The 14,064-nt window shown below is 35.0% G+C and overlaps 1 protein-coding gene and 1 non-coding gene across 2 annotated transcripts; both read right to left on the reverse strand.

Moving 5' to 3' along the window:
- Positions 1-452: 452 nt before the first annotated feature.
- Positions 453-602, reverse strand: LOC112567385. The gene has a single exon (XR_003099816.1). It is a non-coding gene; the product is annotated as a U12 minor spliceosomal RNA (small nuclear RNA).
- A 2,548-nt stretch (positions 603-3,150) lies between these two features.
- Positions 3,151-14,032, reverse strand: LOC112565597 (protein FAM76B-like). Its single transcript, XM_025241143.1, has 9 exons — positions 13,827-14,032; positions 13,387-13,451; positions 11,975-12,035; positions 11,516-11,671; positions 10,264-10,865; positions 9,779-9,862; positions 9,207-9,354; positions 8,992-9,093; positions 3,151-8,520 (listed from the first exon to the last, which is right to left on the reverse strand). The coding sequence occupies exons 1-9, from the start codon at positions 13,905-13,907 to the stop codon at positions 8,431-8,433; spliced, it is 1,389 nt and encodes a 462-aa protein (XP_025096928.1). The 5' UTR covers positions 13,908-14,032; the 3' UTR covers positions 3,151-8,430.
- Positions 14,033-14,064: the final 32 nt, after the last annotated feature.

Below are 14,064 nucleotides of genomic sequence, written 5' to 3' on the forward strand. Positions count from 1 at the left end.
AGCACTGTAAATGGATGTCACACGGAGAGAAAGGACCAACGTGTCCATGCAGAGATCTGAACCCTCACTGCATTGGTGATAGATGCTAACTGTTGCGCTGCTCGGGGTGGATGGGAGGGAATTGATGTTTTACACTGAGTGAGCAACTAAGGCAACCAGCCATGTGAACAGATGCCACATGCAAAGAATAAACAGCGTGCCTGAGATGAGATCTGAACCCAGGACAGCCAACCTTCACTGCATTGGTGATAAGCGCTATCCGAATATCATATGAGTTATAAAGTGAAATGAGAAAAGTAAAAGGATATATAAAACAGTTGTAGGCTGTCAAGGAATTAATTGAAAACACAGTCACTGCCTGCTGACTCATAGCTTGTAATTAACGTAGTGAAGCTGATTTCAAAGTCGGATTTCATTTCCCTATCAGCATCACATTTCATTTAATTTTGGGGTGGGCAGATCACATCCATGCAGGCAGCCCGCAAAGTAGGCGGGCCACCTGAGGGCGACCTGTACCCGTGAAAAAATCCTCTGGAATACTTAGTCCAGGAGCCCGTCGTTACCCGAGCTCATTATTTTCCTTACTCATTAGTTTAAGGCATGCCGCAGAGAGGTCATCACACGCTAAAGTAGAAACTGTTTTTAATAGATATAAAGGTATTTGTCATTCCATTATTAAATTAATTATCTTTATAAAACAAAATTTGAAATAAATGTAATATTCCCTTAAGGAATTTGAATAATATACATTTGAATATAATGTTGTAGTGTTATTACTATAAATAACTTAGGTTTGATATTAATTTAATTAAAAAGAATAATGTGAGGCTACGCCAAAGGGAATCAACTGAGGAATGTGCTTGTGTTTATGCTAGTTATTTCCCCTCTCCTTACCCACATAACTTTCGAGCGGTGTCGTTTGCCAGACTGTTAATTGAAAGTTACATATGATCTTCAGCAAGATCGTTAGCTGTGTGTCGCCTTTGGAGTATGGTGTTGAGGTGAGATGTTATTCATGCATTTGTGTGTTGTAGTTTGTAAAGTCCCGAGCCACTCGACAGCGAAACGAACATGTGGGCAGCCTCAGGCAATCATTTTGTTTTGAAAGAACGCGCATTTGTCTGGTGCGAGTGTGTTGTCAGCGTGCGACTGGGGGGAATCCTCCTTTGCGAGTGTGTTGTCAGCGTGCGACTGGGGGGAATCCTCCTCTGCGATTGTGTTGTCAGCGTGAGACTGGGGGAATCCCCCTTTGCGAGTGTGCTGAGACACCCGTGCCGTGACGTGTAGAGGGCCGGTAGTCCTGCGTTGTTGTTGTTAGTTTTCAAAATTTATGCATCCGTCTCAGTTGGTCAGTACATATATTCCGAGGTGATTAACGATTCTGTGCACAGAATTTTGCCTTTCCACGCCCTTCCAGGGATCGTTGGCGACCTTGTAGCTTGGAACACCCTCGCCCAGCACTGCCCTCCTCAGGCACTTGTTCTTGAATGCCTGGATTCTCCTGTCGTTTCGGTGAGTCCACGTGTCATACCCGTAAAGCAGGATCGGTATTACCAAGGATTTGTACAGCTTGTACTTGGTAGTGAACCTTATCTTATGGTTGTCAGATCGTATCTAGCTTAGCCATTGCCACTGCTGCTGTTGCGATCCTGATCCACATATCTGGTGAGGAGCTGCCGCCCTTGAACTGAGTAGCTCCCAAGCTGCTTATCTCTTTCCATGCCATATGCATTCTGTCAGTCTGTTGGTGAGGTCTTGCAGTTCTTTGCTAGCGCCTGCTAACCGATCTATGTCGTCTACAAAACACAGGTGTCAGATCAACCTTCTTCCAATGGAGATGGAAGTACGATGGTCGTGGACAGCTTCAAGCAAGATGTTCTCAGAGAAGATATTAAATAGCACCGGTGATAGAGGACATTCTTGTACGCCTACTGTGGTGCAAAAGTAAGCTATTTGGTTACGGAGCAGTACTGTACTCGTTGAGCTACTGTATAGCACTTTAGTGACTTGAACAAGGCATTCTTCAATCTTGAATTTTTTACATCACATGCCATACCCCGATCACGTGCCAGTCTCTGTCAAATGCCTTTTTAAAAGTCAGTGAAGTTGTAGAGGATTCGCTGATGCTGAAGATGCTTTTCAATAAGGATGCGACAGTTGAAGATCTGCTCATGCCTCTACATGGTATGAAGCCAGCCTTTTCTGCTAACTGCTCCTAAGCAGTGGTGCTGATGCAGTTCTGTATGACCTTCAGCACGATACTAAATGATCTATGACTGAGAATGCTATCAATGCTGTTGTCAATATATTTTGTTCATATGAAAAGTTTTAATTCTGTGCGAAGTCATATCTACTATTGCAGCTTACTTTTTTTAAAACATGACTATGGAAGAACTCAAAGAGAACATTTTTATAAAAATTTATTCATACAAATGCTGTTTTTGTCTTATTTTGTATATTTTTCCACAAACACTAGTAATATATACATATACTTTGTTTTGTTTTTTTTAAACTGACAATGATTTTATAAACATTTAGAAAAACAGAAATTCACAAGGTTCAGGAAGAGAAGAAAAATATCTAAAACAATGACAAACAGCACTCACACAGTCTAAATGATCAGCAACTACATACACACATAGATTACTAAAATAATGATCAAAACAAACCCGAATGAAGCAGACCAACAGGCCCATGGCAATTAAATATTAATGAGATTATATTAATTAGTTGTCTTGTTTCAACGAAATGTGACTAAAACAGCCTGCTACACATAAAATAAAATTCTAGGAATGGATTATTTCCCTGCTTTTTTTTTCTTGCAAAAATTCAAAGAGGAAACTTTTTAAAAAAAATGACCCAAGGCATGCCTATATATTTCTAAACAACAGCAATATTCTGTATGACAAATATTTTTCATCATATTCTATAGATATATTATTTAGGCTGCATCTCTTTACAAAACAGTATGGCTCAACATGCACATATTTTGACATATTAAAGGCAGTTTTTGACTCGGGAATATTTTTTAAAATCTGATTAGCATGTATAACACTCATTGTGGATAACCTCCAACATCCGGACAATTTTAAAGTTCAATTTATGCCTAATCTCCTGAACAAAAAGTTACTACCTAGCAAGTCTGCTGGGTTTTTTTTTTAATAGTTTGGATGCCACCCCTTTGGTTATTTTGTGTTTATATTACTTTCCAATCAAATAAACATTTTTGTTAAATGCTTTGAGTAAAAAACTATTACAGAACTACCATCAATTAAGTGTTAAATGTTCTGATACATATGCATGCTTTCACAATTTTATGTTTGTTGTGCAAATACATTCTCTTATGTGCAAGCAGTTACAGTCTTCATCAGTTAGCTGTCTTGGAATGAATGCATTATGTACATTCCTCTGAAATTTTCATGACTTCTTTTGTTGGCTGAAGAGGCTAGTGATATTCTTTAATATTTACAAGTGGTGTGATCAATAATAACTTCACATAGGACAGACTTTTAACATGTCAGCTGGCATTCTTTGTTCACTAATTGGCACAATAACCTGTCAAACCAAACCCAGTATAAATCTTAATCTTCAAAAAAATTAATGAACCACACCTAAACTTCAAAAGACAGTGCACTATTTAAAATGTAGTCCTCATGTGTTCAAATATTTTTCATGTCTGTGTGAGGCTGAAAGTTTCTAAGCTAAGAAAAAAAAATTGATTAAAAAAATGAAACAAAAGGAAAAAGTAAAAAATACAAAGATTTAACAAGTTTTTTTGTCTGATTAAGCATTTTAATAAAAAAATGCAATGTATTTCTGGTAATGTCAAAAATGACTAAAACTCTTTTGTAGAATAACACTAGAGATTCAACCCATTCACTGAAGTGCCATGAAAATATCTGCCAGCGAAGTGGTTATAGCCTGTATAAGGCAAGTATTGCACATCAAAAGCTCTCCATTTAAAAACTGAAACAATTTCTTTGGGAAAATGGGTATGTGTAAAACCTTAGATACCATATCTATCAGGTCTGGGTACCCCTACCTAAAAAGTGAATGAAGTGTTACAAACCAAGTAACATCCAAATATCTTCCATCCACCAAGTTGCATTGGTTTTATTGAATGGAGTCTTGTTTATAGACCTGACATATATATAATACTTTTTGCCTTGGAGGAATTGTCCACACAGCTGCCGTTTTCTTTTGCTAACAATTTCTGTGAATCCAGCATACTGATATGAGTATCAGTAACTCCCTTCGCCCCCCCTCCCCCCTCCCCCCACCTTTTTGGTCCATTTTCTGTCTCCAGAAATTGTATGAATCTAATTACAAATGAAAACAACATAATTTGATAACTGAGGAACAGACACAGAGCACATTCTTTGAACCTGCCAAATGCAAGAAAAAGTACACCAGAAGTTTGTTGGTCAGAATAAACAAAAGGGTCTGGGTAACCAGTGACAACAGAGTGGATGGTAGATTCTTTGAAGGCCAACAATTTACTGAATGCTGAAGAAGAATTTAAGAGTAAAGTATGTCTATTTTAACTATTTCTTGGTTATTATTGGTGCTCTAAAATTTAACATATAGTAGTAACTTTTACCTCCACATAACATTAGGAGAATATAGCCTAATAAAATCCAACATTTTCATTAATAGTATTTCCAACTATAATCATTTAACTGTGAAAAAGTCATCTAACAATCATCAAACATGTTTGGTTTGACATATAGGTGACTTGTGATTTATAGACGGGATGCATTCCACTTGACCAAGTGTAAACCTTTAAGTATGTGATTTAAGTAATAATAGTCACAGTCTGGAGGTCTATGCACTCTACTTGATGGGGTTTTTTTTAGCATCATTAAATTGATTCATATCACATATCCTCAGTTTTTTTCAATATGCTGTTTACTGTGCAACAAATCCTCTACTTACATATTTCACTTGGATGGCTATGCAACAATGTTTTGTACAGGGCGAACACTGAAAATTTTCAGCACAAAGACTGACTGACAATATTTGCAGGCTTACTTCTTTTTAGAGCATTTTTGTCCCTCTTTCAGCTTCATCCTTGTGACAGTATAATGCTCACTAAATGGCAGCAACTAAAAGAAGAAAATGACAGAAAAATCAATCAAAGTTTAAGTGCAGCATATTTTAAGTCACATTTCTTTTTGTTGTCAAATAATAACAAGTGGCTGGTAGGTTGATTGGACAGGAAAATGCTTCCACCAAGTGGCTATTTCGCACTATGAGGGGGAGAAAAACCTGAGTACCTGAAGAAAACCCCCGATGGCCAACCCTATCAACAGGTGTCACATACAGATTGTGTCCCAGAACGAGACCTGAACCCTGGGCCTCTAACAACAGAGGTGACAAGCATGTGTTTTAACCATTACACTGCTGATGTCCAAAAATATGTTATTTCACATTTTTTGAGTTAAAAACACGCAAATCACGAGTCCACTGTATATGGAGATTAAGTTGCAGCAATGCAATTTTTTTCTCATTACTATAATTTCTTAAACTGTAACTTACATACCACGAAATACAGTAGTTAAGTAGTTGACTGAATAAATGGCAAATATTTGAGTGGAGCTGGTGTTAGCAAGACATTTACATGATAAATACAAACGTTAGCAACAGATTCTCCCCAGCTAGTAAATTGTTACAAAATCTGAAATCTGCTGAGCAGTCATGTGAAGTATGCAGTTATAAAAATAATTTTGTAACACTAAAATTATCAGGTTTTAAAGCCTTTAGCCTTATGAAAACAGAACATTTAAAACAGTCTCCTATATATAATGCAAAAATTATAATAAATAGTAAGTTTTGATTTTTAAAAAAAAATTTAACAAAAAAGACTATGTATTAAAAAGCTTTCATCTTTCCCCTACACTTCTTCACACATGCATTAACATCCATCCTTTCTCTACTCAAAGGGTGAGTGGAGGGGACTGAAAAATTTCCAATCAAAAATGAACCAAAAAGTGGAAAAACTTAATCATATAAGAGGCATTTGGCAAATAAAATGTCAACACTAAATTTAATGATTAAACAATGGATTCATAAAAACAAAATACACAAAAAACAATTCAGATCAACATTTGAGACAACCAAGTGATTCATTCTAGTTTGATTACACATTACAAAAAAGGTTGACAAACACTCCAACAATTATGCAAATGATAATCATAAATCACTTGTATATACAAAATAATGAAACAAAATTGATCCTTCTATAGTGATCAATAAATTCTGCTGGAAACAGCATCAGTAATGTGCACCAAGTCCACTACGCTGATAAAAAGCATGCTGAAAGAAACAGGAAGTATATGTGACTGGGATTTCTGGCCTCCATTCTTATAAAAGTATGCAAAAGGAAGACTGGATAACTTCATAATCGTCGAAACAGTAAAGTCAAAATTCCATTTGGCTGAAGGCCAGAATCTACAGCTTTGAAGTTGTTAATGTATATTTGAGGCATTATGACCATTTTAATGATACTGCACAACATTAGCACATTCTAATGTAATATGACCTACTGCCAAAGAGATTGAGTAAATATAGTGTAAAAAGAGAGCTAGCATGATTTAAAAAATAAAATAAAAGAAACGGCCACACAGAGATCTTCAAAAATGGTAGTAAAGCTCTACTCTCCAACAAGAAATCTTCTACGTATTGAAGAAATTAAATTTTACATGCAAGATCAATAAGCTTACTTTATATTATAAATTTTAACTTTGATCAACCAAAATCTTATGCTTATTATAATTTAAAATTTTTTTTAAGTGGTTATGTTACATTTATTGTTTTTCCTTCTGCTATGTCACTGCTATCAGACCAGATCCTGTAAATTCCCTTTCAATCATGAGTTTTAAAAAATCGTAAAAATGAGGCTACTAAAAATTTTTCCAAATAAAAAATTAAATGTTTAGTACAAAATTATTTTAAATATACCTAATCAAATAATGTTTTGTAAAAATAACTATAAATAAAATTTTTTAAATGATGTGGACATGTATCAAAAGCTAAAAAGTTATTGGAGCTATTGAAAGGTGAAGGAAAGAAATCTCAATGTTCAAACTTGAGCTGGAATAACTTCTGTTGCATTTAATTCACAATAATGATACAACTACTTAATCATAAACTTCATTCTTAACATTTTTTTATGTTTGTGATAATTACTTTATATGATCCAGAAATAAACAAGTGGAAAAAAAGTAAAAGATAGTCATAGCATTAGAGACAGTTATAAAGAACAAAAACAATAATTCATCAGCATTCTTATGACTTTTTAAAACAAATTATATGTATTATAAAGCTTAATTAGGTGGTATTTTTTTTTTACCCTGGCATGGCTCACTTTAAAGTTTACAACTGTCTACAATTGTATACAATTGAAATGATGCAAGCTTAATCTATGCCCAAGAAAATGTCTATTTTAAATTGTTATTGGTTAAAAGAAAACATCTGAATAAAAGCTTATGAGGAAAGTAAGACATAGACACCTTGACTAAATACAAAGAATGTAAATAAAGATCAAATAACTGAGCATGTCTTCACATGCCTGTTTGGTTACATGACAACAGGGAACTGAATCTTAATTAAATGGGTGGGATGGGGAAGGGAAAAAAAATCTGACCTAATCTGTCTTTTCCACAACAAAAATATGGCACTAACAAAGCAGTCACAGCTACCTACACTCTGATAAAATACATAAATTAGATTGTGCTTAAAAAGAAAAAAGATAAAAACTTCTTGGGCAACTTTCACCCCATTTTCAAATATATGATATGTGTAACATGGTTACTACATTCTCTTATGCATACCTGTGTACAAACCGGCATGACACAATGAAAATGGATACACATTTAGCACTAAAATTATTTGCATTTCCTCACCACTCAATTTTTCCCACTCATCACACCATAGTAATTTCTTGCTATATTAGCAGTGCAAGCAGAATGTAAAATGTAAGCTGAATGTATTGTTGTACTTTTAAAAAAAAATGATTTATCAGACAAACATTTGGACTCTGCTGCTGACTCTTCCAAACTAAGTTATCAAAGTAAATTAAGCAATACAAATCGAAACCCAACTTTCTGGGCTAGAGATTTTTCAATGTCATGAAAGAATAGTACAACAGACATACCTCTCTATATTAAGCAACCTCGATCACTAACCTGTGAGTATAGTGCTGATTAAATTTAAGAGGTTCTTTATAAGTCTTGCTGAGTCTGACTGTATTTTCACTGTATAATTAGTAAATTTCTCTTGTACAGTAGTCTAGTCTTCAAGGAATACTTATTAATAATTAAAATACCTTCTTCCTTTCCTAGTGAGGTAAATCCTTCTCAGCTGATCACTTTCTAGAATGAAGAAAAGCTATCTTAGGTACAAACTTTCCGACTAGGCTAATACTGCTTCTCAACTAGAACCTGACATAGATTCTAAAACACTTTTTTTTACGCCCTTTGATAGTTTGGTCACTTGACGTTGAAGTTCTCTGTTTTTAATCTGCAACAAAAGCCTAGTAATACATTTTTGATATCACACAAAGAAACACTGGAAAATCAATGAAAATCTGATTAAGCACTAAATCTGAAGAAATGCACCTCTTGCTGTGCTTCACATGGAAGGTTTAAGTCAGTGAGGAGATCATACAAGGAACCTGATAGCTAAAATCTAGGCACATATTTATATAAAGGAAAATTTACTGCATCATTAGAATAACTAAAAGACTTTAAATGGTCAACAGCTAACATAGGCAAATTAGGTTTGAATTTATGCATCACTGCTAATACATTTTAATAAAAGTTAAAAACAAAAAATCCATAAATTTTACACAACAAAAATCTTTAATTATCAACACCTGTTTATGAGTGAAGAAGTAGCACCAAAGTGTGCTGAACTTAGACTAAAGGTAAAAAAAAAAATCAACTGTAAACTTTAGGATTTCAAACTAGAATTTTACCAAAGAAAGTATACCTGTAGATTGTTTATTGTTTCTTCATGCTGTTTCTGAAGATTCTGGACCTTTAACCGTGCATCTTTCTCAGCTTCATAATGCTCTGCTTTCAGTTCCGTGATCTGCAGAACAAGACGAGGTAAAAATTAAAATCTAACATGAACTTATCCCACATTTACCAACTAAACTTCAAGTTCATTTGCATGTCGCATCAGAAGACGATTCAAAACATCACCTTTTTGTCCTTCTCCAGAAGCTGAGCATCCTTAGCAGAAATCTGCTTCTTCAAGCTCTCAATTTGTTCCCGTAGCTGAGTAATGAGAATCACATTATCTGAAGTTCCAGTGTCAACAACACCAGCGTCGGATACATTGCTTCCCGTGCTGCAAAGAAAAACACTAAATGCAGTTAAGAAACGAATATTGTAACAATGCAAGTGCTCCTGTATAAGTCACAAATTTATAAACACCAAATTCTTTTAAATGCATTTTTGTCAGCTGCAACATTAAAAGGTCTATGGGAGTCAATACTTGATGTTTTTCATAATTTCTTTGCCAAAATACCACATAAATGTTGGAGTCAAAGCTGAGAACCAACCTAAGATGCAAGAGAATTAAATGATGCTAACATAATAAGACATGATGTACAGATAAAATTCTGTTTTTTTGAGGTGGGGGTGGAGAGATTATTTTGAATGTTTTGCTTACTCAATGGTGCAGCAGATCTGTGAGTAATGAGAAGGGGTAGTTTACAACTAAAACACAACCATTTCATAAAGGAAAATGAATGACAACATAGTGAACAAACCTCTTTGGAGTTGAAACAGCAACACCATTGGAAACAGATTTTTCCAACTTAGGTCTTTTGCCACCATGCTCTTCAATCTCCTCTCTGCAAACAAAGAACACAAAATAAATATTATTTTCTTTTGCCACAGAGAGACTACACATAGCTGCTAAATTCCGACACAATCATTCAAATACCAAAGGTCAGTTTCAAAATGTGTGTAATGTCCAGCCCCCCCCCCCCCACTTTTTTGAATCACAGCAAAACTGTTATAGCTGCTATATTCAGTCAACCAAAAACCAAAACTTAGATTTTAGGAAATATGCATCATGCACTGACTCGTATAAGATACCAACCCAATCAAAATTTAATAACAGTGAGACATGTAGGTTTGCACCACACTGTACAATTATGACCCATTCCCACCAAAATCAGTGCTTCTGAAGCATTTCTTAACATGGGCCGAATCCAAGTTGTAAGACATTTACTGCTTTAAAGTCACTCACTTGTTCTCACCATGATGGCGGTGGTGATGATGTTTGGAATGATGCCGATGGTGATGATGGTGGTGGTGGTGTGACTTTGACTTGTGATGGCCACGATGCTGCCTATCTCCCTGCCATTCGATGTTCTCAATTCCTCCACTACCAGGGCCTCCTGCAGTACCACCAGTAGCACTCAAAGATGGCCCCTCCCCCTTCTCCATCAAGTTTGTGGTGCGATCTAAGAGGCTGGATGTCTTCTCAGACAGTGACTTGGTCTTACCATGCTTTCGGTGCTGGTGGCCGTTGGAGGCACCTTTGTCACCAACACCAGCACTAACTGTTGTGGCCTGATTTTCATTGCTGCCACCTCCTGATGTGCTGCTGAACTTGGTGTTGCTGGAGGCTAACTGCATGATCACAGCAGCAAGACCTGACTTATTGTCAGATGATTCTGACTGGGAAGTTAGCAGGTTTATGCGGGTTTCAAGACTTTCCCCTGGTTGACCTTCTCTCAGCGAAGATGAGTGCTTGAGACCAACAGTAAAGTCCTGACTTTTGCGAGTCTTTGCCAATACACGCTTATAAGCTTGTGTGCATAACCAACACAGAACTTTACCATCAACCTGTTAAGAAAATAAAACAAAAATGACATGTAGCAACAACTAAGGAACAACTTGAAATTAAATTTACAAAAAGAGATTAACATGAGCTCAAACTCCTTATTTAATAGACCTTAGCTTATGTCAAGGGGAAAGTGCACAGCAGCCATAACCTTCAACCTTTTTTTCATCATCATCTATATGACTGAAATGTATCATGTGAAAAACAAACTTCGGTTAGTATAATCATTTAAGACAAATAGAAACAATTATGATCAATTAACATTAGAGCACCAATATTAGCTGAAAGAACTGTACTAAAAAGCATTGGTCATATATACAAAAGGGGGGAACTGTAGAACTAAATTAGAACAAACCTAAAACGTAAGATTTTTGGTTAAGGTAGTATATATTCAGTATAAAAGAAAGGGAAAAAAGACAGAACTCAGACTCTTATTTGTTACATCTAGTAAGGTTATATTAATCCTTTTTAATGGGGTAAGTAATAATACAAAATTAAAAAAATAAATTACATTGCTAGTACACTAAAGACTTCCAATAGCAACACCATCAAGAGCAATATAAACATCATGAATTTGGTTACATCTCCAACACATCTGTTAACACAAGATTATAGATCACTAAGAAATTGTTACTATGGTGTTTTTGTTTACCTTTCTTCTGCCTTCTTCACTTCGGTCAAATGCACATTTTAGCTTGCACTGTTCACATACAAGTGGTGGTCCCCATTTCTTTTCCGAGTTAACGCACCGCTGACATCGCTTTCCAATAAATGCAGCCAGGATGCTGCAGTACTCACAAGCAGTTGGCTAATAAGAGAAGACATTAACAGTAACCTTTAGTTTGAAGTTAACAAAACAAACCAACATCTTTTTTTTTTAGGCTGACTGCTGTCTTTAGTTTCTTTGTTTTACTGCAATACACACTAACATTAAAATTTTTTTTATATCTACATGTTACATGTAACATCTTATTGCTGCTGCTGTCCTGAAGAAATAATTCCTCTTTGTGTACATTTGTCGTGCAATAAAATTAGGGTTTAAATCTGAGTTTAAGTGGTTTGCACAAATCTGAGCGAATGCACAAATTCCAAATACCAGAAAAATAATTACCTTGCCATAATGCTTTACATTCTGGGCACATTTAGCACAAATTGTTGTGGTGCTGCCCTTACTGGAAAAAATATACAAAAAAAGTAAAATATTACCCTTTACACATATCATAAGGCAGTTGCTTAAGGTAGCTATTATCTAACACCAGCATAGTACACGTAAGAATTTCTGAATGTGCATAAAAGTCTTTATTAACCATGTGAAAAAAATGAGATGTGCATAGATTGATGTCTGAAAATTTATTTTTAAGAAACATGTTTTCTCAACATTAAAGAGCTGACTAGTTTTAAAATGTACCTTACTTTCATGTCATAGTCACCCATTAAGTGAAATTTATAATAAAACAAACATTGCAAAAGAAGTTTAAAAAACATGGATATAGGTTGCTTTTACATCCATTGTTTTAAGTAATGAGTAAAATAAATAAGAGCTTACTTCATCCTAGTTTTATTTACAGTTCTGATTAATAAAAATACAAAATCTAAGATTAGTGATACAGTAATGCCTTCAAGATATTTCAACAAGATTAGTCTAGCTTGATCAGAGCTGTATTTTCAAAATGCATACTAGCTAAAATAGTAATTCCCAAAAATATGCAATCTGTGATATATAATTGTTACACACTTTTTATCCAGTAGTCAACACAATACAGACACAAAACACTGCTGAAACCATACAAGAAAGTTTTTTTTTTTAAATATCAACTTTTAAAAAATTCAAACGTTTCATTATTTTAATATTCAAAACTACACTGGTTTCTGTTGCCTGATTTCAGTTTTAAAGCATTCCTTTTTTTTCCAATAAGTCTATTTCATATCATACCACATGTTGTACATAACAATTAAGGCTAGTAAAGAATACACACACACAAAAGTTACATGATAATAGCAGTTTAAACATGGTGCAAGAACAGTTACAGCCAGAGAAGAACTGATGCTTTGTGGATTTTTTTTAAAAATGCATAATTTTCAAAATATTAAAAATGTCTCATTCACTAAAGAACTGAGTATTAGGGACAGTGGAAGCTTTATAGTAGCACACAATTATTATTTTCTATTAGGAGTGTTTTTCTTTACACTTACACAGCATAATTCTCAATTACCAGGGATACATTTTGTGTAGAGTGAGAATTATTTTCCTTTGGGTGGAAGGAAAGCAGTCTTTCTTTACATGCATGAAGACATTTCTAGCAGTTAATGGACTTAATCATTCCTCTTTGCATGTAAAGTTCCAGTGTCATATACTTTAAAAGGCAGGATCAATTAAGCATTCTGATGCATGTAGCCCGCCTGGCTGCTTTTATATTTCTATCTAAACTAAAGTGAATGCTGGTATTTTGACCAAACCTACACAATAGAGAACCTACACTAAACAACATAAATACTACTGATGTCTTTGTCACTGTGCTTTACCTGTTTAACTGAAATTCTGCACGGCAGTATGTACACTTCACTATTGGAAAATTGCTCCGACATTCCTGCAAGGCAAATATTATATACTTTGTAACTGAATACATTTTCCCTTTCAGAAACTAATACTTAAAAATAACAAAAAAGTCGAACAACTGAGCGAAACTCTAATTTCGTAGTTTCTTTTCAAGGAATACTGATCTGATGCCAAACACAGTTCTAATTGTCTTCTACCGATTTTGGTGCTGCTTAGCCTCATACGAAAATAAAATATACTAAATACATTATTATATTTATGATTTCATCCAACTGTCATTCTTTTACAAACTATACTGCACATTTTATTCTCATATAGCTTTAATTTTACATGTTTATTGCTTTGTGTGGAAATGCATCAACACAGATTCCTCTTTAGGAACTGACAAAATACAACCACAACCTACTTTACACAGTTGATCACCATGTGACAAGTCATCGAAAGGAAATCTCCGATGACATTTTGTGCAAGCAAATAAGGCAGCCATTTAAAGAATATACTTCTAGTAAGATTTCATGCCACTCTTTGTGAATGCAATTCGATCTATCAAAACCTTCGCCTCCCCAATCGGAAGCAGACATTGACGCGCACGCGCAGAACTTTCGAAAGAAAAAATTTTTCAGGGACTTGAAATTAGTTCGGTT

Source organism: Pomacea canaliculata, linkage group LG6 (genome assembly GCF_003073045.1).
Source record: "Pomacea canaliculata isolate SZHN2017 linkage group LG6, ASM307304v1, whole genome shotgun sequence".
NCBI classification, from domain to species: domain Eukaryota; kingdom Metazoa; phylum Mollusca; class Gastropoda; order Architaenioglossa; family Ampullariidae; genus Pomacea; species Pomacea canaliculata.